General features: G+C 28.3%; 3 protein-coding genes across 3 annotated transcripts; 1 reads left to right on the top strand and 2 right to left on the bottom strand.

Annotated features, from left to right (window-relative positions):
* Nucleotides 1-2,391: 2,391 nt before the first annotated feature.
* Nucleotides 2,392-4,409, bottom strand: LOC117177294 (DDRGK domain-containing protein 1). The gene is made up of 2 exons (XM_033367890.1): nt 4,276-4,409; nt 2,392-3,196 (listed from the first exon to the last, which is right to left on the bottom strand). Exons 1-2 carry the CDS (start codon nt 4,388-4,390, stop codon nt 2,412-2,414), a joined length of 900 nt encoding a protein of 299 aa, XP_033223781.1. The 5' UTR covers nt 4,391-4,409; the 3' UTR covers nt 2,392-2,411.
* A 1,879-nt stretch (nt 4,410-6,288) lies between these two features.
* Nucleotides 6,289-13,103, top strand: LOC117177281 (transmembrane emp24 domain-containing protein eca-like). Its single transcript, XM_033367875.1, has 4 exons — nt 6,289-6,562; nt 6,950-7,170; nt 7,259-7,405; nt 12,707-13,103. Exons 1-4 carry the CDS (start codon nt 6,430-6,432, stop codon nt 12,854-12,856), a joined length of 651 nt encoding a protein of 216 aa, XP_033223766.1. The 5' UTR covers nt 6,289-6,429; the 3' UTR covers nt 12,857-13,103.
* A 4,050-nt stretch (nt 13,104-17,153) lies between these two features.
* LOC117176972 (rhythmically expressed gene 5 protein) lies at nt 17,154-23,496 on the bottom strand. Its single transcript, XM_033367405.1, has 4 exons — nt 23,178-23,496; nt 21,101-21,272; nt 20,938-21,009; nt 17,154-18,441 (listed from the first exon to the last, which is right to left on the bottom strand). Exons 1-4 carry the CDS (start codon nt 23,286-23,288, stop codon nt 18,038-18,040), a joined length of 759 nt encoding a protein of 252 aa, XP_033223296.1. The 5' UTR covers nt 23,289-23,496; the 3' UTR covers nt 17,154-18,037.
* Nucleotides 23,497-25,338: the final 1,842 nt, after the last annotated feature.

Genomic DNA, 25,338 nt, shown 5'->3' on the forward strand with positions numbered 1-25,338 from the left:
CGCAACTCAGTCATTTACAGCGTCTCCTACTATATTCACACGGACATAGCCCTGTCATAGTATTGGACCGCATCTCGTTTCAGATCTGGGATCACTGGATGGAATCAGTAGAAGATCGAAAGACTGGAAAAATCGAACTTACTGACTCTCTATAGGATTTGAATCTTCTAGGGTCGTTTCTGATGCATCTTTTGGAAACGAAACTTTACTGGATGGCACCACATACAATATTTTTTGAATTTTGATAAACAGTCACTAGTTGGAATTATTGTTGTATAATAATTATTATTAATAATTATTATTAATAATAATTATTATTATTTTCATAAATTCAGATTTATGTAAATTTTTATTAGAATACTTTTATCATAGAGTATTATTATTCTCTCAATTAATTAATTATTATTTAAGCAATGATAATAAATTATATTAGTCTATATTATATTAAATACTAAAATATTGAAAAAATTAATGAATTGTTTGAAAAATTAAATTTTTCAAAAATAAATTTATTTAATAAATAAAATTTATGCAAACTTTAACAATTGTTTAGAAAATAAAATAGTTTTTGAAATTAAATTTCAGGAAAAAAGAAATAGTTTCAAAAATATTATTTAAACACATAATAGAGTTTAAGAAAATGATACAATTGATAAAAAAAGTGATTAATTAAAAAAGAAAATTGTTGAAAAAATAAATTCAAAGAAAACATAAAATGGTTAAACCATAAAATTGATGAAGAATCAAAAAGGTATAAGAAATGAAATATTGAAAAAAAAATGTTTGAAAACTGGAATTGGTTAAAGAATTCAATTAGGAAAATCAATTCTTTTTTTAATTACAAATTTTGAACAAAATAATTGTTGAAATAAAAGTTATAGATATTTGGACCATAAAATTAAAAATTAAATTTCAAACAAATTTATTTGAATTATAGTTAGAATACTTGTATCATCAATTATTAGTATTCCCTTAATTAATTAATTATTATTTAATCAATGATAATAAATGAAATTGCTAAATCAGATATTTTAAAAACAAAATATAAAAAAATTGTTTAATAAGTTAAATTTTTCAAAAATAAATTTATTTAAAAAAATAAAATATTTAACAAACTTAAATAATTGTTCAACAAATAAAAGGGGTTGAAAAATAACATCGTTTAAGAAATTGAATTTTAGAAAAAAAATAGATTTGAAAATATCTAAACAAATCATAGAATTTAAGAAATGATAAAATCGCTAACAAACAGTAATTAATTAAAAAATAAAATTCTGAATGTTATTAATTTTATATTTTTCAATATTTATATCAATATCAAAAAATTTCTATTCAATTATAATTGTAATTAAACATTAATTATTCACAAATTCACCTATTTATTAATAAATCATATATTATTAATTGATTAATAAATTACTTGAATATTGTTTCATAATCAAATAATAGTTTATATTATATAGTTGTGTTTTAACCGCGAATAATATAATTTGGAATTAGCGAGAAATTGCTAAATTACTATAAAGTAGCTTTTATTCTGATTTCAAAAACAGAATCTCAGAGATTACAATCATATTGCATAGACAGAGAGTATAAGTCCAGAGAGCTGAAAGTAGGTTCAAAACCTAACTCTTTCGGATGGCAGATCGCTCTCTTCGGGATCATTTGAAATATCTTCGGTTAAGTTTCCATCGGGAGCAAAACCTACCAGAATTCTGGAGGTTTCGATCTTTCAAAGATGGAAACCCGTGTACTTTGTTCTGATCAGTACACAAACTAAAGGACCGGTCCTCTGTACCTGCTTTGCTCGGGATTCAAACTTAACCAGATGCTGTCGCGACCCATCCGTTTCTGAGTGATTGAGAAGGAGGCAAAGTCCACTCGGGATGGGATCACTTTCTTCCTGCAGTAAATATTTTCGGATCTTGAGAAGAGTAAAACCTAACGGGCCCTTTTTCGTCGGTTCAGAGAATAAATCCCAAACTGAGCAAAAACTATTACTCTCAGTCCCTGTGAAAAAGTCGATACTAATTTCTGAGCGCTAAGCAACTCCTAATCACATTTTGCTAAATCAAAACTTTTTCGAATTAACCTACAAAAAAAGTGTGTGGGGACGTCCGTTAGCATGTTCGCTATCATTTCCCAAATTTTTAAGACAAAATACTTATTATTCTAGAAAAAAAGCCGGGGGAACCTAAAACTTGTAAAATCGACAATTTTCTTAGTATCACAAGCCCTTAAGAAAATTTTAATAGCTAGAGGAAAAGAAGAAAAATGAGGAGAGAGAGTTTAAATAAAAGGAGGAGAAAACGGAAACGAAATTTAAAGAAATCAGTAACTAAAATTTCATATCCAAAACAAACAGAAGAGTAAAAAAATCAATAAACATGATTTAAATGTAAAAATAAACTTTATTGAGCCTCTACCGCACTGCAAGGTTTTAAATTAATCAATCGATTGGAATGTTCAACTAATTCAGTAATACTAACTCGACCTCGTTGCCGAACAAATTTCGTGACAGCTTCGAGTTCTTCCTGCGAAATATAAATAAATTTTCCTCGATCATCAATGACTCCAGTCAACGTACCACTAGCCTGCAGATCATGAATTCTGTCGATAACACTCGCTGTTTTTAGCGAAAAATGACCAGCGAGATCCTCCAAAATAACAACCTTATTCTGTTTAATATAATCTATAAAATCCTGCAATAAATTCTTCTGTTCTTCCTCGTCCTTTTCCTCAAAGCCTTCCTCCTCAACACTAAAGGCCTCCTTCATTTTCAAATATTCCTCGTACTCTTGTTTTTCTTTTTCCTCTCTGGCTTTCTTTTCAGCTTCCTCTTTTCGTTTCTCTTCCTCGCGTTCCTTTTCACTCTGCTTATCTCTTTCCTCTTGAAGTATTTGCTCCCTTTTTTTTCGATCCTCTCGCTCACGATCTAGAATTTCCCTCTGAGCTTTCTTTTCAGCTTTTGCTTCCAATTTTGCCCTCTTCTTCGCCCCTAATTTTCCATCAGCGAGGTCACTTTTTTCCTCCCCCTCGAGGTTTTCCTCGTCATCGGATCTATTTTGCGGAGCATGATCGACTTGTGGTTGAGGTTCATTTCCTCGGACTCGCTGTCGAGCATTTCTCACTCCCGCAACTCGGCGAACTCGTTGACCAGGAGGTCCTTGTACTGGTGGATCAACTTTTGATTTTTCTAAAATTAAAACAAAATGAGTTTAATTAAATTCTAATAAAGTTACTATTACCTGAACTCTTGTAAATTTGTAAGTGCTTTAAACTTTGAATTACGAGCAAACTTAAAAGCTTTTAATTTTTAATTGGTATTTTCACTTTAAATTAGAAACTGAATTTAAATTAAACTTCATTACTTCTCATATGTAGAATTTAAAATTCTATATTCTCAAATCCAGAAATTATAATTCTTGCTTTTCTTCATTCTGGAAGTCGCAAGGTGTACGTATATTTCAGATTTTACGATTTCTTTAATAAATTCTAACAATAACATAATTTGTTCCAATAATTTTACAATTATATTTATATTATATTTGAACAAAATAATATTGTTTAAACACTTAAGAGTATTCTTAGGAAATAAATTAGTGCTTAAAAATATGAAAATCTGTCAAAAATTTGGTTAGATAAAATGTTTCTCATGTTTTTTAGGTAAACTATATACTGGAACAAACACGTATTGTTTAAATAATTGTACAATTATTTAAAAACAAAAATTTTATTTCTATCATTGATCAAATACTCAAAACGTCTCAAAAATACGTTCATTTCGCGGCTTACCTAAAAAAAACAAATGTTGAAACAAATGAAAATAACCGTTTAATGATTATTTATGAAGAAAAAAACTTTTAAAAAGAATGAAGGAATCGCAATATTATGTCAGGTTCAAATTTGTCACATATGGGGCTTCCTTTGGCGACCAATACAAATGGCTTAAGAACCACCCTAGTGTACTTATCTTCTTCGCGTTTCAAATACTGAAATTTTAATATTTTTGATTGTGAAAAGTGCATCTTTATGTCTTAACTTTTCTTTATTTTTGCAACACATAATTCAATATTTCGGTGCATAATTTTGAATAATAATCATTTTTTAGCGCATAATCCAGAAATAATGTAAATATGTATAAAAAAAAGATTAAGAACAGCTGTCAGAAATTTTGTAGGTTAGGAACTGTGGGAAATATCACAGGTATCACGAGAAAAAATGGATAAGAAAAGTGTTAGCTTAAAGTTTACTTTAAAAAAATACAATACTTACTTGAACCTTTGCGAGACAATACTGTCAATCCAACAATTAAAACAACAATAATCACTGCAAGGGACAGAAGCAGAAGAAGATCCATTCTTGAAATTACTGGAGACACTTCGCTCATACGTCAAATTACACAGTGATCTATCTACAATACCAATTGTCGATTGAAATGGAGGAGCTTAAAAGCCACTAGGTGACGCTAGCTGTTATAGTCCAAATTTCGCGAAAATTCAAATTCGATAAATGAAAAATTCTTTCTTTTATACAAATTAATATAATAATATAAACATATAATGATATATAATTATAAATAATTTAATATTTTAATGACTGGTCCATTTTTCTTTCGTCGTTCTGAATTTTACAAATTAAAAACATTTTCAACCAAAAAAAGAAAAGATAATTTTCAGTTAAAAATGGTTTAACCACAACAACAAAAAAAGAATCTTCAATAAAATATATTTAACAGGATCAGTTCATTTTAAACTTTAACCATTAATTTTTACCAAAAAAAAAATTAATTTGCAACAGAAAATGGAATAGTTAAATTTTCAGTCACAAAAATTATTTCTTAACAACTAAAAATTGAATTTTCAACAAAGCAGTTCAATTATTTTCAAGTAAAGAAATGTATTTTGACACATATTTATAAATATATTGTTAACATGTATTTTAAACCAAAAATGGAATAGTTAAATTTTCAAATGAGAATAATAATTTTCTACCGAAAGAAAACGCAATTTTTCGAACTTATGATTAAATTTTTAACCCAAAAGATGAATTTTGAACCAACAAGATTAATTTTTACAATAAGAGACTAATGTGTAATAAAATACATGAATTTTCAACTAAAAAAGAGCAAAATTTCAACCAAAAATGGAATAGTTAAATTTTCAGTTAATTAATTTTCAAACAAAAAAAAATCACCAAATAGGATAACTTTAGACTATAGAAATGAATTATCAACTAAAAAAAGAATTTAAAGAAAAATGCAATAGGTACATTTTTACTTAGAAACATAAGTTTTTAACCAAAAAATCTAATTTTTAACAAAATAGGTTAATTGTGAACTACAAAAATAAATTTTCAAAAAAAAAAATAATTTTTCAATAAACAATGTAACAGTTAAATTTTCAATTGAAAAATTAATTTTCAACCAAAAAAATCGAATTTTCAACAAAAAAGTTCAATTTTCAAATTAAGAAATGAATTTTTAACTAAAAAAAAAAGAAATTTTAAACCAAAAATCGAATAGTTAAAACTGGAATAATGATTCTTTACCTGAAAAGTTGTAATTTTAAACATTTCATTGAATTTTTAACCAAAAACATACATTTTAAACGAAGTTGGTTGATTTTTTACTACAAGAGAGGAATTTTCAAGCAAATTATTGAGGTTTCGACTAAAAAAGAGAAATTTTAAATCAAACATATCTAGATATTTGATCTTTTGACCGAGTACTTGAATTTCTACCAAAAAAGATAAATATTTTAAATCAAAAGCACTGGGCTTCAATGAAGAAGACGAAATGGTCACAAAATGGTTGAATTTTTTACAAAATGATTTTGCAGTCAAAAAATAAAAATAGAAACTTACAGGAAATTGCTGATTTTTAAACCAAAAAGACGAATTTTAGACAAAATAGTTGCAATTTTATGCAAAAAATACGACATTTCTTAGTGTTCGTCAAGAAAAAAATAGAGAACTTTTGAAAACTTGGAAACGTTTTCTTTCAGCAACAATAACGATATTTGTGAAATTCAGAATACCCCAAGAAAAAATTACCAGTCAATTAAATATTAAACTTTTTCTTTTTAAACTGAATGACTGAGATTTTAAATTAGTTTCATGAATAAACTAAAATGTTTTATTATTAATTTAATAAAAAAAGGCATTGTTCATTTATTAAATTTGAATTTTCGCGGAACTTTGACTATATCAGCGAGCGTTACCTAGAGGCTCGTAAATATTTCGTTCAGTTTGCGCTACCTAGCGGCTGGTAAATATTTGCTTATGTTCACAGTGGACGTGGTTTCTTTTTCGGAGCTGAGCTGACGTGGGAATTGGCATGTGTGGCTGTTTTGAAGTCATTCTATCCGCAATATTATTTCTAAATTTGTATTGATAGTTCGCGAAAAAACTTTCTCCGAGGAAACGAAAATGTGGAGTCCTTTGAGTTTTCTCGTAGTGCTTAGTGTAGTGTTTAAATATGTTTCGGGACTTTACTTCCACATTGGCGAAACGGAGCGTAAATGTTTCATAGAAGAGATTCCAGATGAAACGGCTATTTTAGGTATAAATCTTCATTTATTTGATATTTTTGTGTATTTTTACTTTGTTATAAACGTGTAGAGTCGTTTTTTTTTTTGAAAATAATAACTTCTCTAAACATTGTTCGTATACGTGGATTTTTAAGGTAACATATGAATGCTGATAGGTTAGGAAAATTTTCCAATATTCGTAGTATTTTCCGTAAATTAGATCTAATAAATGATTTAAAAAATACTTTTACTAGAGAATTAAATTCGGATTAATTTTTAGCAAAAAGCGGTTCCATTAAAATTTCGATCCTGTACATTTTACGTAAAGTAAATATTGTTTTGAACTCAGTTGATAAGCAATATAATGAGAAATTATATGAAAAAGAATAAAAAATATTTCTTTAAATTATTTATTGCAGTCAACTACAAAGTTGAACTTTACGATCCAAGAAGCCAGGGCTTCATGCCAAGCAGTCCGGGAATAGGAATGCACGTGGAAGTAAGAGATCCTGATGACAAAACCATTCTTTCGAGAGTCTATAGTTCCGAGGGTCGAATTTCTTTCACTTCGCACACTCCCGGCGAGCACGTTATTTGCTTGTACTCAAACAGTACTGCTTGGTTCAGCGGCACCCAATTGGTAAAATATAAATTCGAGAACATTAAAAAAAAATTTAACTTCATAAAAATCGTCATATTCAATACTCGTAAATCCGTAATTTTTTCAGAGAGTACACCTCGACATTCAAGTTGGAGAACACGCCATTGATTATGCTAACGTAGCCCAAAAGGAAAAACTCTCGGAACTCCAACTCAGAATTCGTCAACTCATGGATCAAGTGGAACAAATCACGAAGGAACAGAGCTATCAAAGAGTAATCATTTTATTCAATTTTATTTCAAGCATAAATTAAGAGCCCGTCCATAAATTACCGGGGTGGGGGCGGGGGGCAATTTTTCTATGTTGACTTGCACGGGGTTTGAAGAGCAAACAATTTTATTCAATTTTTTTTATTTCTTGGCTAAACAATTTTGTTTCATTACAAATTTAACGATTTTGCTGAGCTTTCTTTTTTGCTTTGTGTTTCGATTGAAAATGATCTTTTTTGTTGATAATTTAAACTTTTTTTCAAGATTGTCTTTCTGGCTTCAAATCTAAACATTTGATGCAAGTTTTTTTCTTTCTTGGCAAAAAATTTAATATTTTGTTAAACATTCCTTTTTCTAACGTATTTTTTTTTTGTCTGAAATTTCATCTGGTTTGGCTGAAAATGCAACTGTCTGCTCAAAATTATATTTGTTTCGATTGAAAACGAACTTTTTTTTGCTGAAAATACGTGTTTTTGGCTTTTAAAATAAACAATTTTATTCCATTTTTTTTCTTTCATGAATACAATTTTTTTCATTGAAACGAATGAAATTTTTTTTTCTTTTTTGAAAATGAATTTATTTTTGTGGAAATTTCAACCTTTATGAGAAAAAATGCAACTATCTTGTTGAAAAATAATCTGTTTCGCTTGAAAATTCACTTTTTTGTTTTGTTTTTTGATTCAAGTTTTATCTTTCTTAACTAAAAAATTGAAACATTTTTTGTCTTAGTTAATTTATTTTTGTAGTAATTGCATCTGGTTTGGCTAAAAATGCAAATGGTTGGTTAAAAATTAGCCTGTTTTGGTTGAAAATGAACTATTTGGTTTAATAGTTAACCGGGGTTTTTTAAGTTTGTATTTCTGACTTGAACTCTAAACAATTTTATTGCATTTTTTTCTGAGGTAAAAAATGTTGTTTCATTAAAAAAATTTTTAACATTTCTTTTTTAAATTAATTTCTTTTTGTCGAAATTTCATCTTGTTTGGTTTAAAAAGCCAACTGCCTGGTTAAAAATTAATTTGTTTCGGTTGAAAATTTAACTTTTTTTTTTTTAATTGAACTGTTTTCTGGAAATTTTATCTTTTTGGCTTAAAACTAAACAATTTGATTAATTTTTTTTCTTTCTGGACTAAAAAATTTTGTTTCATTAAAAATTTTACGATTTTGTTGAACATTTCTTTTTTTTTATTAATTTCTTTTTGTAGGCATTTCATCTGGTTTGGCTAAAAATACAAATGTCTGGTTGAAAATAAACCTTTTTCGGTTGAAGATTAACTTTTCTGTTAAAAATTTAACCGTTTTTTTTTAAGTTTATATTTCTGGTTTAAAATCTAAACAATTTGATTGCATTTTTTTCTTTCTAGACTAAAAAATTTTGTTTCATTAAAAATTTTACGATTTTATTGAATATTTCTTTTTTCGAACATTCATGTTGTTTGGTTTAAAAAGGCAACTGCCTGGTTAAAAATTCATTTGTTTCTGTTAATAATTCAATTCCTTTTTTTTTGTCGAAAATTCAACTGTTTTGTTGAAATTTCGTCTTTAATGTTATAAAAATAAACAAATTGATTCAATTTTTTGCATTGTTAAAAATGCAACTTTCTAGTTCAAAATTATTTGATAATATAATAATAAAATTCGAATCAGCGTTTTTTTTTATTTTATTTTATTTTTTTTTTTTTGTAGGGCATACATATATCAGTTTCTACGAGAAACTACAATTAAAAAAAAAGATTACATTTTCACCAAGAACTTTTGGTATTACAATAAATCACAGATCTAGCAACAATTTCAGTTATGCAACATTTCTTGTACATTCAAATTTTACCGAGATGTCCAGCAGTCATCACAGTTGCATTAATAAAAAAGCGATGGATTATAATAAATTACGTATATTTTTAGAAACTAGAAATTATTAGAAGTTTCAATTATTGTTTTCATTTATCATAATTTTAAGAGAATATTTAAAAATATTTAAAGCAACAATTTTATATAATCACATAACAATTAAACAATTATTAATTTGGAAAAAATCGAGTAACTTTAAAATGTATTTTGAAGTTTTGAAATGAATGCAAAATAATTTTTAAAACATTTTCAAGGTTTCAAAAGGTAGATTTTTTTAACCAATATTCCTTAGAAACACTAAAAATTCATTTTTTCATTAGATTCCTGGAACAATTTTAACCCTTTCCGGCATACATTTTTCAGGGAAACGAGTTTTCATGAAAATCGGTACATAGAGGTTTTTGGGGTCGCTGATTACGAATCTGAACTCAGATTTTGAAAATTTAAAATGGCGTGTCCAATATGGCGGCTAACATTTGACATATTTTTTTCTGAAAATTGGTATACGGGGGTTTTTGAGATCACTGATCACGAATCTGAACTCAGATTTAGAAAATTCAAAATGGTGGATCCAATATGGCGGCATAAATTTGGAATATTTTTGGATTTTTTTTAGAATTGGTATACAGGGGTTTTTTGGATTCGCTAATCCCGAACTCGAACTCAGATTTTTAAAATTCAAAATGGCGGATCCAATATGACGGCTAAAATTTGGAATTTTTTATTTTGAAAATTGGTGTACAGGGGTTTTTGATATCTCTGATCACGAATCTGAACTTAGATTTTGAACATTCAAAATGGCGGGCCAAAATTCAAAATATTGCTTAATTGTTTTTTGAAAGTTGGCACAGGCAGGGGATCGCGATCTTGAATCTCTATTGAAAATGACAAATATTTAGAATATTGAGGTTTGGAAAAATATACACCTACTCACCTAAAACATGGATTAGTACCAATTTTCTAAATTTTCAAAATCTAAATTCAGATTCGTGATCAGTGACTCCAAAAATCCTTGTACACTATTTTTTTTTTTTAATCCGGAAAACTTTATTATTTTGACCGCCATATTTTGTCCGTCGTTTTGGATTTTCGAAGTCTGATTTCAGATCGTGATCAGCGACCCCGAAAACCTCTGTATACCAATTTTCAGAAAAAAATCCAAAAATATTCCAAGTTTCGGGCGCCATCTTGGATCCACCATTTTAAATTTCCAATATATGAGTTCATATTCGTGATCACTGACCCCAAAACCCCTTAACCACCTATTTTCATAAGGATATAATGGACAGTTTTTTCAAAAATGAATTTTTTCAACAAAAAAGGCTTTTTTCATCTTTTTTTATAAGTATTAACAAATTAGTTTAAAAATTTAGACCCTTCGCATAAAAATTTCAATTTTCTATCATCCTGCGACCATGAAATTTAAAAAAACTGTGTAAAATCCAATAAATCCACTCTTAAATCGCAAAAAATGACATGAAAAAAGGTGGGAATACGGTATTCCCACCATCCCGCAAAGGGTTAAATGATTAAAATATATATTTAAGGAAATGTTTTAAAAGATTTAAAAACAAATTTGAATGTATAAGTTAATTTCTATGGCTTGAAATATTGAGCCAATTGCAATTAATTAATTTTTAATGATATATATGGTGTCCAATCGATTTCTATAATATATTTGAAGATAAAAACTAAGATTTTTCGTTGTTTAATAATGATTATTTATTATTGTGTTTTTAAATTCTAGCATTCCTTTAAAATTATAAAATAGAAGCCTTTTTTTGTAATGGCGATCATATGCACATCTTAATTTAAAATTATCTCGTTACAATATTCTAAATATTTGTCATCCAAGATCGAAAAAGAAAAACTTTTTGACTGCGAAACTTGTAAATTCCTGTAGATTCTTGTAGATTGAAATTTTTTTGGTTGTACTTTTTTGGAAATTCTTGTAGAAATTGTAAACGACAATACGATACAACAATATTAGACCAAATCGATTTCAAATAAGGCACGTTCTACTACACTTGAAGTCGCAGAATCTCACGGAGACAAAATATGTTCGTTTTTTAGAGAAATTTCGGAAATACGTATTTTTGCTACTTGTGAGAAAAAAATGTTACAAATCTATGCGTATTTGAATTTTTTCTCTTGTTTTAAAAAAAAATCCAAATTTTTTCTTTAAACTTATATAACTTTTGACCTGATCGAGGTATTTTAGATTTCTTTCCAGATTAGAGTAGTTTATCGCCTTCTTTCGAAGTCCGCTAGATAATTTAAAAAAGATTTAAAATCTTTTTTCGGTTTTTTCGTTGAATTTGTACTATCCTATGGATGTTAAGAAAATAATTTGCACTGTTTAAAAAAGTTCTTTCACTTATTTATGATATTTTGCATCAATTCCGAGAAAAATAACCAAATTTAATTTTCACAAACAAAAAAATTCTCTTGACTTGACACAGAAGTAAGAGTACTAACAGTAAAAATTAAATCGATAGAAACCCTCGACATTTAAGATTCATTAAACTATGACAGATGACAGAAAAAATGTATTAAGAGATTTTCGAAATTTAATTGTCGATTTATATATAAAATTTGAAAAACAAATTCAAGATCTAAAAATAGATGGGAAATTTCTATGAAATGGGCAAACCCCATATTTAAAGAAATCTTTTTTACAAATTTTTGTTTATATAAAAAAGATATTCTAAACATTTTATGCGGGCTAAACTATTTTTTTCCAGAGAATTTTTTTGTTTATGGAAAATGAATTTTGATATTTTTTTAAATGGTGCAAGATATCTTAAATGACCAAAAAACTGTTTATAGAACTGTTTTAACTGTGCAAACTATTTAGTTAACAATTTTTCGTATCTGTCCTCTTTGCAAGAAAAGTGCGAAGGTTCGATTTTCTGAGAAAAAATTCTTCAAAACAAATTCATTAAAAATTGGCAAAAAATATGAGTGGGCTTTTTGAGAAAATCGACTATTAATATTTGCAGAAAACCACCGAAATTTTGTTACTTTTAAATATTTTCGAGATATGAACAGAAATCTTAAATACATCGATCAAGTCAAAGGTTATATAAGTGTACGAAAAATTGGTTTTTTTGAAAAACAAGGGGAAAAAATTCAAATACGCATAACTTCGTAAAAAAAAGTTTTCTCTCAAATCGCAGAAATACGCACTGACTAATTTCCTCTGAAAAACAACATATTTTCCCCCCGAGAGATTCTGCGACTTCAAGCGAAGAACTCGGCTGATTTGAAATGGATTCGGTCATATGATAAACTACCAAATTCCTCCCAATAATAGAAAAAAAGTTTTACTTTCTCGTAATTTTGATGATTTTTGTTGTTGTATTTATTTGTAGATTCCTGATCAAAATGGTTTTAGTTGTTTTTTTTTAACAATTTTTCACCAGGTGGTTTGTTTAAAAAAAAATGTTTAATTTCAGTATCGAGAGGAGAGATTCCGTCAGACTTCAGAGAGTACCAATCGACGTGTTCTGTGGTGGTCCCTTTCCCAAACTGCTGTCCTCTTGATCATGGGTGCATGGCAAATGAAACATCTCAAGAGTTTCTTCGAGGCTAAAAAACTAGTCTAGATACTAGATAATTTGCATACCGCGAGGTAACAAATTAAATTTCAAAGACGCAATCGACTGCAACATTGTACAAACGTTCGTGTTAGAATTCAATTCGAGATTTGTATCAGTTCACGAATTCAGCCATTGATTCGTGTTAAACCTGTCATGGTACAGTACGTTAATAATATTAATATAAACATGTGTTATGTACCGAAGCCGGGAGAAAATCTCGTCTTCCCTTTCTATTAAATGTATTTCAATCTAATTCTACACGCTCAATTCATTTTTCATTTATTTTTACTCTTAGAATACGAAGAATAATTTAAATATTCTGATAAGTTACGAGATTTGTAACAATTAGGGTAACTTTTTTACTATTTTAAAAAAGTAACTTGTAGCTTAGAGTATTTATGACTTTTGCAATAACTTTGAACTTTAATTTTAGTTTCTTTAAAGTTACTTTGTGTTTTTTATATATCTGCTATTGAGAGAGGTTGATGGGTCAGTTATAGGTGGAAAATTAATCTCCTTTCGTTGATCATTCAGCTATTTTTGTCTAAATTCGTCTTTTGGTTGGATTCAGCTGCAATTGATTTCAAAATTAAAACCTTTTTTAGTTGAAATAATATCAACTAGTACATTTTTCGTTGAGAATTCATATATTTTGGCTGAAAATGCAACTACGTGGTTGAAAATTCATGTATTCTATTAAAAATTTAACTATTTGGTTAAAAAGTAATTTTTGTTGTTGTTTAAAATTCGAATTTTCCATTTGAAAATTCAACTGTTTTGTAACAAATTCATCTTTTAGGCTTGAAAATTTGTCAATTTAATGGAATTTTTTTCTTTCTTGTTTCAAAATTCGGCTTTTTCGTTTAAAAATGTATCTCTTTTGGTAAAAAATCTCCTTTTGATGTTGAAAATTCAATTAATTTTGTAGAAAATTATTTTGATTCATTTGTGGATCTAGGAACTTTCTCTCGAAAATTCATCCTTTTTTATTGAATTCAGCTGTCTTTCATTTCAAATTAAAATCTTTTTTTGGTTGAAATAATATCAAATATTAAATTTTTCGTTGAAAAATAATCCACTTTAGTCAAAAAGTAAAATCTATTGAAAATTCATAAAAATCTCATTTCTTTTTGTTGACATTTCAACAATTTTGGTTAAAAAATTAATCTGATTTTACTGAGGATTTTGTGGTTGAATTCAACTGTATTTGCTTTAAAATTAAAATCTTTTTTTGTAGAAATAACATCAACTATTATATTTTTCGTTAATAATTAATTTTTTTTTAATGAAAATTAAACTTTTCTTGAAGTATTTTTTGTTTTTGTTTGATAAATTACCTTTTTCAGAAAAAAAAATTCTGTGGAGGGTTCTGCTATGTTGCTGAAAATGTGTCTTTTGGTTGAAAATTTAACTATTCAGTTAAAAGTGTAACTACTTATTCAAAAAAATCAGTATCTTGGTAAGATTCGTAATTTTAGTTGAAAATTGATTTCTTTGGTTGAAAATTTAACTACTTTTGTTTCAAATTCGTTCTTTTTCAGAAAGAAATTCAACTATGAGATTGAAAATCAACTTTTTTTGTTCGAAATTTAACTATTTTTTAGAAAGTTCATCTTTTTGGTTAAATGATCTTAATTATTTTGTTTTTTAAGTTATAAAATTAAGGAAGTGAAAAAAGTAACTTTTCATTCAACTTAAAGTTACTTTATCTAGTAGAGGGAAATGCCAGAGAATTTATTTTTTTACCGAAAATTTTACAAATTTTCAGAGAAAAAAATGAATCCAAATTTTATTTCAACAGTTTTCTAGATAATTAGTTAAATTGTTATATTTTTTAATCATGTTACCATTCAGTTTCTAATGCTTAATTCGAAAATCTTTCACCTAAACATTTTCCAATTTAGACTTTAATTTTTAAGCGTACATTTTTTATTTTAAAATTTTGAAATGCAGTTTTATAAACATTAAAAATTAGAAGCGTTTGAAATTAACAATTTTGGATTAAAAACTTTTTTAGTTAATCAACTGTGAATATACATTATAATGAGTTTTAGAATTAAACTGTAAATTAAGGATTAAAAAGGGAATAGTAATTGATTTTACAAGATGTTTCGAAATCAGTTCAAAATTTAAGAATTTCCAGATTTTGAAGTTAAAGATTAAACTTTTTCTATTGGAAAGTCTTAGTAGTTAAACAAATGTAAACGCCCGATTGAAACTTTATAAACTATTGCCAATTTTTATTACTTCAAAACAATATATTCATATTTAGACTTATGTTAATTTTAAAATATTGTTTTAGTGTAAAATTTGAAACTTTAAAATTTTGTAATCAATAAAAAGAACAGCTGCTTAATATTTAGAAATTTGAGACTATTCATTTATAATCAGTAATTATGAAGAAGATATTCAAAACTAAACTTTAAGCGTTACAATTTTAATTTTTCTATTTAAAAATATTTAATTTGCAAGTAAGATTCTCGAATTTTGATGTATAATCAATACTGATACCCCTATTATTATTTATAGAAAAAATTCGAGTAGGTCCCCGGCTTGATTTAAAACAAAAATATAGATTTGCGTAGGTAGGTTTCAAATAAAGAAAATCAGAGGATTCTTAAGAATTGTGAAAGATTTCATCAAATGAATGAAAAAAAAATTCTTAAGATTCTGAGGAAAATTGAAAATAACTTGATTTTGAAAAATTAATTTTCATAGAATATTTAAAAAGATTTCCAAAATTGTCAAAACTGAATATTGAAGACTTTAAGGAAATATTCTTTATTTTTCAGGATTTAAAAAAATCTAGGAAGAATTCGAATCATTTTAAAAGTTGCTTAGAAGTTCTAAAAAAATGTCCAAGACAATTTAAAATTTGAATAAATGTAAAACAGCATGTAGATGTTTTAAGATTTTGAAATAGCATTTTAAAGATTTCTTAAGAATTTTTAAACTATTTAAAAACAAAATACTTTAACTTTTGCTTTGGGAAGTGTTCAGTTTATAACAAAAATATTATTGTTCAATTTTTAATATTTCTGGCTTAAAATTTCCTAAAATTATTTGCAGTTCAGTTTTTATTACTTCAAATGGAAAGAATCTTTGCATTTTTTTTTAATCTCTGAAGTCATTGCAAAATATTTAGAAATTTTTTGTAATATTTTAAAATATTTTTAATCTCTGTGAAATCTTTAAACTCTTTGTAAAATCATTGAAATATTTGAATCTTGCTGAAATTTTTGTAATCTTTTTGAAATCATTGAAATGTTTGAAATCTTTTTAATTTTTTTGAAATTATTTGTAAGTTTTGTGAATTTGTTTGAAATAATTGCAAAATATTTTGAAATGTTTTTGAATCTGAAATCTTTAAAATCTCTGTGTATTTTTTAAAATCTGTTTAAATGTTTGATACCTTTGCGGAATCTTATGAAGTATTTTGAAATCTTTGTGAAATCTTTGAAATTTGTTTCATATCTGTTAAATATTATGTATTTTTTTTAATTTTTCTGAAATCTTTCTGAAATCTTTCTGAAATAATTGCAAAAATCTTCTGAAATATTTGAAATCTCAAATCTTTTGAAGTTCTTGCGGAATCTTCTGGAAATGTTTTGGAATCTTTGGACATTTTTATAAAATTCTCGAAGTGTTTGAAACCTTTTCAAATTTCTTAAATATTTTTGAAATATTTTGTAATCTTAACTTTTTGTGAAATCTTTCTGAAAACATTGCAAAATCTTCTGAAGTGTTAGAAATCTCTGTAAAATTTTTTTAATCTTTGTGAAATCCTTAAAATATTTTTAAATTCTTGCGGAGTCTTCCGCAATATTTTTACATGTTTAGGAATCTTTGAAATATTTGAAAATCTTTGTGTTTAGGAGTTCTGAAAAAATGTCAAAAATAATTTTAAATTTGAATACATATAAACACGTAGATGTTTCAATATTTTGAAGCTTGTTAAGGATTTCTAGCTATTTAAAATCAAAATAATTTAACTTCTAATTTAAGAAGTGTTCATTTTATAATAAAAATGTAATTGTTAAATTTTTTATATTTCTAACTTAGAATTGCTGGAAATGATTTGCAGCTCAGTTTTTATAACTTCAAATGGAAACATTTTAACTTTAGAGTTCGAATTTTGTATGTTCATTAATCATGAAAAATGTTAGCGAACGGGGAAAAAACCGGGAATTTTTTTTCTATGATTAAAACGGCCACCCTGGTAACGTATCTGGAACTAAGTAACTTACCCAGCACTTTTAGGTGAAAATAAACAAAAACTTTTTTTTTCAAAATTGTTTATATATTTCTTTAAAAACTAAGGCAAACCTTGCTTCGCAGAAGACAATTTACAAGATTAATACAAACACATTATCGTTCTCCGAACTAATTCCGTATTTACAATCTTAATCTCGAGTCTAAAATTAATAATACGGCTGGGTCACATCACGACAGCCAGGAGGCAAACCCTAAAATTCTTAAATCGCTATTATCAATATGACATACGAAAAGTGTGAACTTCTATTCACACGATAGCGTCTTAGTCTTAATTTATCACAAGATCATACTAGCTAATTTATACAGATTGCACGTCCCGAAAACATTTATTTCACAACGACTAACGCAACCTCCAAATCTTCAAGTCATAAAAATGCCAATCCCTCAAAGTTCGATACCATTAAATGGAAGGTGCAATCTCCAATAAAGTCAAAAGCAGATGTCAATTTATATTTTAGAGAATGAGCCTCGATTCTGCCTCGATTCTGCCTCGATTCTACCTCTATTTACATAGCTCGTAAAAATTCGGTCCTTTTTCAAGTCAGTACGGTTGAACGTTTGTCATGTCAAGTCCGCGTCTCGAGTCTCGAGGATTAGAAAGTGGCATGAAGAATTAAATAAATAGAGATGAGCCTTATTAAATAAATAGAAATGAGACTTGTGTAGCTTATTTCTAGGTTTCATGATCGAACAGCCAACTCGACTTCGTACGGCCGGAAAAAACTGTTTTATCTTTCAATGAAAATAATGTATCTTGCAGCGGAAGTCTGCAGAGTTCACTGGCCGACCAATCGTCAATCTTATCGAATTACTACAATTAGAGCTTCACATCCGCTCAGCGACACAGCTTCACACTCGAAGCTTCACCTGATTTCGCTCTCGTTCACAGCCAATGCGAATTACTCAGTCCTTTTAATAGTAGCGCATTTCGCGGGAAATTCCGGAGAAACTTCGTTCGCGAAGGGGGTGATTGTAGGGACGACCTCTGATGTAGAAACGGTAGGAGGGCAGTGGGCGACGTTCGTGTAGGGGCGAACCGAGGGCGTTGTTGAAGGGTTGCCCTGGTTTTTTAAAGAAGCGACTATTGGTTTTTGTTTCGATTTCCTGGATTGAAGGAACATGAGGATATCTGAGTTCGTCGATGTCTTCGTCCTTGGGAAGGGGACCTTGGCTGTCGCCAGGAACTGGACGACCGTCTGGCATCACCCGGAAGACCATGGGACCAACGAGGAAAGGACCTGGATGATCTGCTGGACGAATGTAGTCCTCAACTCGTGCTGATTCTTCTGCCAATTCATTGCCACTTTCGGTATAATCTGAAACGGAAAAAGAAAGAAATTTCAAGGTTGTATTCGACTCCTGCGATTTGCAAATTAGTAATCTTAATCGAATCTGAATATATTAGCTTTTGAAATATTTTGATTTGATCAAGTTTACGATACTATCAAATCTGAATAATTAAACTTGCAGATTTTGTCGATCAATTTCAAAATAAGAAAATAACCAATATTTTAGCACTCTCGAGCAACGACCCTCGCATAAATCAAAAAGGCTTTTATTGAAATCCAAAGGACATTTTGAAGAAGCCTCAAGGATTCATGTACCGGAAAGGATGCTATTAACATTTTTCTGGTTGTTGAGCAAACCACGCAGGAGACTGGTGTTAATTCAACGGCCTACACGCTCCTTAAAGAACTCTTCCTACTTCCGTCAGTTCAATGATTTCACGAGTATCGAGTAATCCCGGTTCAACATCCTACATTCAATTCCAATACAAAAAATAATAAAAGGTCATATCTCACAATAAGTATAAATTAAATTTATTTTCCTCTATGAGCATTACTGTATTTTGATCTTGATCGCACATTCGCAGGAGCCATGCATACAGGCCAAGTGTATTTATTTTTCTCTCTTTTCAATCCTCTCTCAACTCCGCTGCCTCCAAGGGAGAAGAAATGTATTTTGTTTTATTTTCTGATCGGGATTTATTTCAGTCCTCAAGCTTAAAATAACTCCGCAATATTTCAACCTTCCTTAAATGTATTTCTTATCCCAGTTTATTTTTAGAAATAATTTCTGTTTATTTTCTTTGGCTTGTGGACTCTTCAGTTTTTATTTCAAAATTCTGAAAGCATACACCTGATGCATTCCAAGAGAAATGCTCATTGGAGATTTAAAAAGGATAAATTAACCAAAGGAGAAAATTTCTCTTAAGATTTCATGGACGACCGGATACACGTGTAAATTCAAACGGTCGAGCGAGTTTCCATACTTTCGAAAAAGAAAAGTTTGTGGTATCAAAATGCCTCAAAGACGCAGAAAAGGTAAGGAATTAGAAAAAATATAAGATTTACTGCCTATTTCAATCGCGACTGAAAAAATCAAGAATCGTGATTCTCTTTTCCGCAATCTCAATAACGAGTCTTTTATTATTACTCAAACGTCAACAAGTACTGAATATAATCATCCACAATCTAAAAACTTATTCTCATAATTCTTATCCCGGAACCAGTTCCTCAGGAAAATTCTTTGGCGCGTTGGACTCAATTTCTATATATATATTTTTTTTTCACTCGGTTCGCAATAAATCAAAGAGGAGTAATAATTAGACGTGTTTACTTGGCTCGGATTTCTTTTCATTCTCTTTCGTAACCGGTTTTCCCATATTAATTTAAAATTTCAAGATCTTGGGACTTCCAAGTCTTTTTACTGGATTTACATTCTTTTAAAATTTGCGAAAATTTGAGATGCAAATTGTGTTTGCACTTGGTACTCATGCATCGTCTCCAGATGGAAATGGGCCATAGAGAAAATGTGAAAGCCACGTTTCTTGAAGAGATACGTTGAGAAAAGTTGACCTCGATGAAACTCACCTAGCTTTCGGATATCCGTATGAATCACCGAGATCGAATTATTTCTTATTATCATCGATAGGTTTTCTCACAAAGACACGTCAGACAATTGGTTCTTACAAATTGGAGACCTCCGGTCATTAATCAATCTTTTATCCGACCTTCACGTCATTAATTACCTTCTACAATCCTGGATGATTGGCAAATTTTACCCGGGGAAAAATTCCAGTACATCACTTCATTCAATTTTTTTTAAATCTTTCATTCAATTCACTAAGTGTTAGTACTTTCATTTTTTGCTGAACAGACTTTTTCACTGATCCGCAGGCTTCGATTTTATCCCACTTGTTATCGCTCCTTTTTTAAGATATTTAAAATCACAACTACAATTCAGAACAGTCAATTCTCAACTGTTATTTAATCTTGGAAATTTTTTAACTTTGAACGCTTAACATGAAAAATTGTTCAAAATAATGAAAATCTAAATGGATTTAAATTTCGAATTAAATTTAAAGCTTCAGACTGAAAACTTGCATTTAAAAATTAATAAGTCGAATTTCAACAATTTTATTTAGTAATTATTTAATATAAAATGTTTTAAATGATAAATTGTGAACAGGTTTTAATAGCAAATTTTTTACTTTCAAATGTGCCTGAATTCAAATTATACAAAACCTGGATTTGGTCAATTTTCGCATAATTTTATTTTCGTTCTTACTTAAGTTGCTGGAAAGAAATTCCAGATTTTCAGTCTAAATAAGGTTAATTCCGCGATTCATTCAAGTATGAAAAAAATGAATACCGCGTAATTAAGAACAAGATTAAAGAATGCGGAAAATTTCTCCCAAGCGCTTAGATTTATTTTTTATTTCTCCTTGATCGTGGAAATTATAATCCAGTTTCTTCCTGTAAAGACAATTTTTCCTTGAAATCGAGTGCAACAAAAATAAACATATTTACCTGGAAGGCCAGAATAACGCTCCTCGACTTCTTGCTCGTTTCTTCTACTTCCTCCTGCCAAAGCTCGCCAAACTGAAAAAAAAATGAAATATTAGAAAATGGATTCCAAAAGTTTAATTTTAATAAAAAATTACTATATTCTGAAATTGAAAAAAAAACTTACTCATATCTTCAGAATCTCGTTGATAAGGGTCCAATAGATCCAAACGATCGTTGCTTATGCTGGCCAGTTTTTGCATACCAGTCACTAAGAAATTTTTGTTGCAGTCTGGCAATGAAGAACGAGAACAGTATTTTTCAACCTGTTGACTAAAGATCTTGTACAAGTGACTCATCTAAAAAAAAATAAACAAACTTAGGCAAACGATTCTTTAAATAAATGTTGTATTTTTACAATATTAAAAAAAACCAGCTTGAAGTTTAAACTATTTTCAACATAAATTAATCATTCTCAGCGAAAGATAATAAGTATGAGAAAAATGTCGACCCTCTTTAAAATAAGAGAATGAACATGAAAATAATATATTATTCTTTTGAAACTTTTGGTCTCTGATTATAAATTCGTGTCGTATCGCATTGCAATAACTTTTCACAATAAATCTTCGAAAACGTGACATTATTGCAATGCCTTTGCAAAATCTGTATCAATGAGTGCGTTCAAAATCAAGAGGCACGTACCATGAGTTTCTAAATTACTTTCACCCACGCTTAAAAAATCTGAAATTCCAATCTCGATATTTTAATATTGAGCAAGGCGTCTAGACACGGTTGGATTTCTAATTAACCAAATTAATTCATTAAATTGCTAATTTTCCACTGGATGAGAAGCGAGAACTAAAATTAATTTAACGCTAGGAATCATTTTGAGAATCGTATAGCATTTTATTTAAAAATAATTTTAAATACTTTATAACCATAAGGATGGTTTTTATTGCTGCTTCACCTTTTACTTTGCTACAAAAAAATGAAGTCGTTTGATTCAAGATAGCATTTTACTGATTCGATAATGACTTGCTTAATTGAGGAACAAGAATTAGATAAAACTGCGTGTTAGATATTTTTGTTGATCTTTTTAGTTTATATTTACATTTTTATTTGCTGCTTTCTGTATATTGTAAAGTAAATTAATTAGAAGACTACATATTATAGTGCTTTATTTTTATATTTCAAGTTTTGAGAAAGATTTTTTTTCAGCGGATTTTTCTGTGGCTTTTCAAGCAGGAAATTAGGTGTTCGTGACAAAAGAAAACCAATTTGACCCAAATTCACCAGTGTCAGCAAATTGGGACAAAGTCGGTAATGTCTCTTTATTTTTATTCCGGATATTGAGAGAAAGTGACGTTCAATAATAATTAGCGCGGAAAAAGATGTATGCAAGTAGGTTTATTGTTTTTTAAATAAATACAAATATTGTTTACTTCTTATAATTTTCAAGTCAAAAATAAAAACTAAACAATTTACAATTTAAACGAAAATAAAAAGTGGCAATAAGAATAAAATTTTATTAGGTTTTAAAAAGGAGGTTGTAAATGGACATTTATTTCCACTTAAGGACTAATTCTGTTTTCTCCTAGAAGGCATAGTGTTCTTGAACTTCAGCTCATAAGGCAGCAAATAACTCTGTACACTCGAGTAGCAGTCACTTACCTTTTAGCTAGTTTAATAATCACATTAAAAATTTTTTTTAACATTTCAAAGATTTAGGATATTGTTTTATTCTGAATATTTTGTATATTTTTTATTTAGAACATTTAAAAAATTAAATTTTAAATACGATAATCGAAAACTTGTTTTCATGATTTTTTCTTTTGAGCTTTAATTTATCCCTTCGGATTTTAGTTTTTTAAATTATAAATTATAGTTTAAAAAGTTTTTATATATTCTTATTTGAATTTAAATTGTTATTAACATCCCTTAATCATACATTTAATATAACAAAAAAAACAATTTTCCACTTCTCTGACTAAATTGTTTAGTAAATTTACAACTTCATTGTAGTTTGTGTCATAATTCTTAAGCATGGTAAACGAATGCACTCGATTGTTTGGTGAAAGCCAGACTTGCAAAGAACAGTAATTTGGATCTTGAATTTGAAAAAGTGGTTATTATCAGAGTCAGTGATCTACTTTTGAAGTAGAAAGGAAAATTAATTTCTCTTAAAATTAATCACATTTTAATTTATAAACAAAGACATTCATTTTCCAATTAAACTTGAATATTTTTTTAAAAACACTTCTTACTTTTTCATCCCTTGTGAGATATTCCCAGATGGGGATAGCAGATCCTGAGATTCTGGAAACGAGACACAGTCCCAGAAACGAGACAGCAAAAGAAGAGAGCCTCATTTTCATCTTTGACTTTTCTTCTTTTGAAATCAATTTACACTGATATTCGCGATTCTCACTTTTTTCCCCGATCACGAATTCCCAAACTGTTTTTGGTTCTAAATGAGGATTCTTGATTCAAATTGTTATCAAAACACAACAAAGTTAGTTTTGAAGACACTGAGACAGTCGATACGATCACTACGAGAGCTCGCGAGAAAACTGAGTGAACTGAGTTTACTCAGTTGGTTTTATGCCCAGTCGATGGTCCGAAAGTCATGACTTCGTGCGATTAGGTCACCCTACCACTTCCAAGAGGTCTTCATTTCAGTCTTCTTCTGGCGTCTGTTTATCTATTTTTTTCATTTTTTTTTTTCATTTAGAACGCCCCTTATAAAAGGTTGATGACTCCCATGATGACTCCTTTAAAAAAACAAAATTAATTTTATGCCTCATTGAAATGTAAACGAATTGGATGGTTAGATAAGCGCTTGGCACCTTCGTTTTAATTGTTTTTTAAAAATAATTTTGAAAACAAAATGAACTTAAAATATTTTTCAGTAAAATTTCAAATTTGAGGCATTCCAGACTCACTTTGAAAATTAAGCTTTTGAAATCGAACGAATTAAAATTTCAACATTCCAAATCAAATTATTTGAAATTAAGTGAAACAAGAAAATACTTTCGAGTTATTACTTAACTCTATGGAATCCTAAGAGAAACAACTACCTCCAAGAAAAACCCTTGTCAATCGTGCAGCGCATCCCCAAAAACAAAAATATTGACACACAAAGAGTTGCATCAATTTTTTATTTTTTTATTTAAAAATAAAATCTTTTGACCAAGTTGGACTATAATCTTCTACAGAGAAATAAATGAGGTCAAAAAAATTAGTTTGGGCCAATAAAACGCATTTCCGTAATTTGGCACTATCGCCCTTATGCCCGGAAGCCTTCAAATGAAAAAAATTGAACATATATTTTTATTAATTCTAAAAATGTTTTCACTTTCATTAAACGATATACACTATACAGTGGTGTAGCCCTCAAAGACAAAGTATGCTGCCGGAACTTTCCATAAAATTGGTTGCCAATGGGGGGAGGGGGCTAAAAACTAAGGCTGGTAACAATGGGAGGATATAAGAAGAAATAACTTTACAAACTTATATAATATTTAAAACCTAAATAAAAATTATTTTTTGATCAAAGTTCTTTTTTTTCATTGAAAAGGTTACTATTATATTTTTAGTCCGCGAATTGATTTCGCTTGGTTAAAAAGTCTATCATTTGGTTAAAAACTTAATTATTTTTTTGAAAATGCAACTATATTGTTCAAAAGCAATCTCCTTTATCATAAATTCAACTACTTTTTCAAAAATTCATTTTTTTAATTAAAGGTCATCTCTGCTTGAAAATTCGTTTCATTTCATGTTTGATTGCAATTAAATTTTTAAACTGACAATTAAACTATTATATTTGTGGTTGTAAATCGATCTTTTCAGTTAAAAATTTAACTATTTGGTTAAAAATTTATCATTTTTAGTTGAATTCAATTGTTTAGTTGACATATCAACTGTTACATGCTTCGTTGAGAATTAATATTTTTTGGTGGAAAAGTTGATTATTTTACTCACAGTTGAGCTTCTTAGTAAAAAAATTATTATTTTCATTAAGGATTCATAATTATAGTTCAAAAATTTTAACCATTTTCTTTTAAATGAACTTTTATGTTAAAAATTCTACTGTTTTTTAATAATTTAATATTTTTTGTATCAAATCTTATCTTTATTTATTATCTTATTTATTATTTAAATCTTAAATCTTTTCGGATTTAATCAATTTTTGACTAAAAATGGAATCGTATCATTGTTATAAAAAAAATTAATTCTCAAGAAAAAAATAAAAACGAATTGCAAAAAAATAAGTACATTTCCAACTACAGAATTTTAAACCAAACTAGATGAATTCCGAACGAAAAATTCTCTATCTCTCTCCTTCAAATTGGTAACATAATTTATTAATCTAGAGAAAAAATTAGATTCGATATTAAAATTGGCCAAAAATAATACTGAAAATAT

Source organism: Belonocnema kinseyi, chromosome 7 (genome assembly GCF_010883055.1).
Source record: "Belonocnema kinseyi isolate 2016_QV_RU_SX_M_011 chromosome 7, B_treatae_v1, whole genome shotgun sequence".
NCBI lineage: Eukaryota > Metazoa > Arthropoda > Insecta > Hymenoptera > Cynipidae > Belonocnema > Belonocnema kinseyi.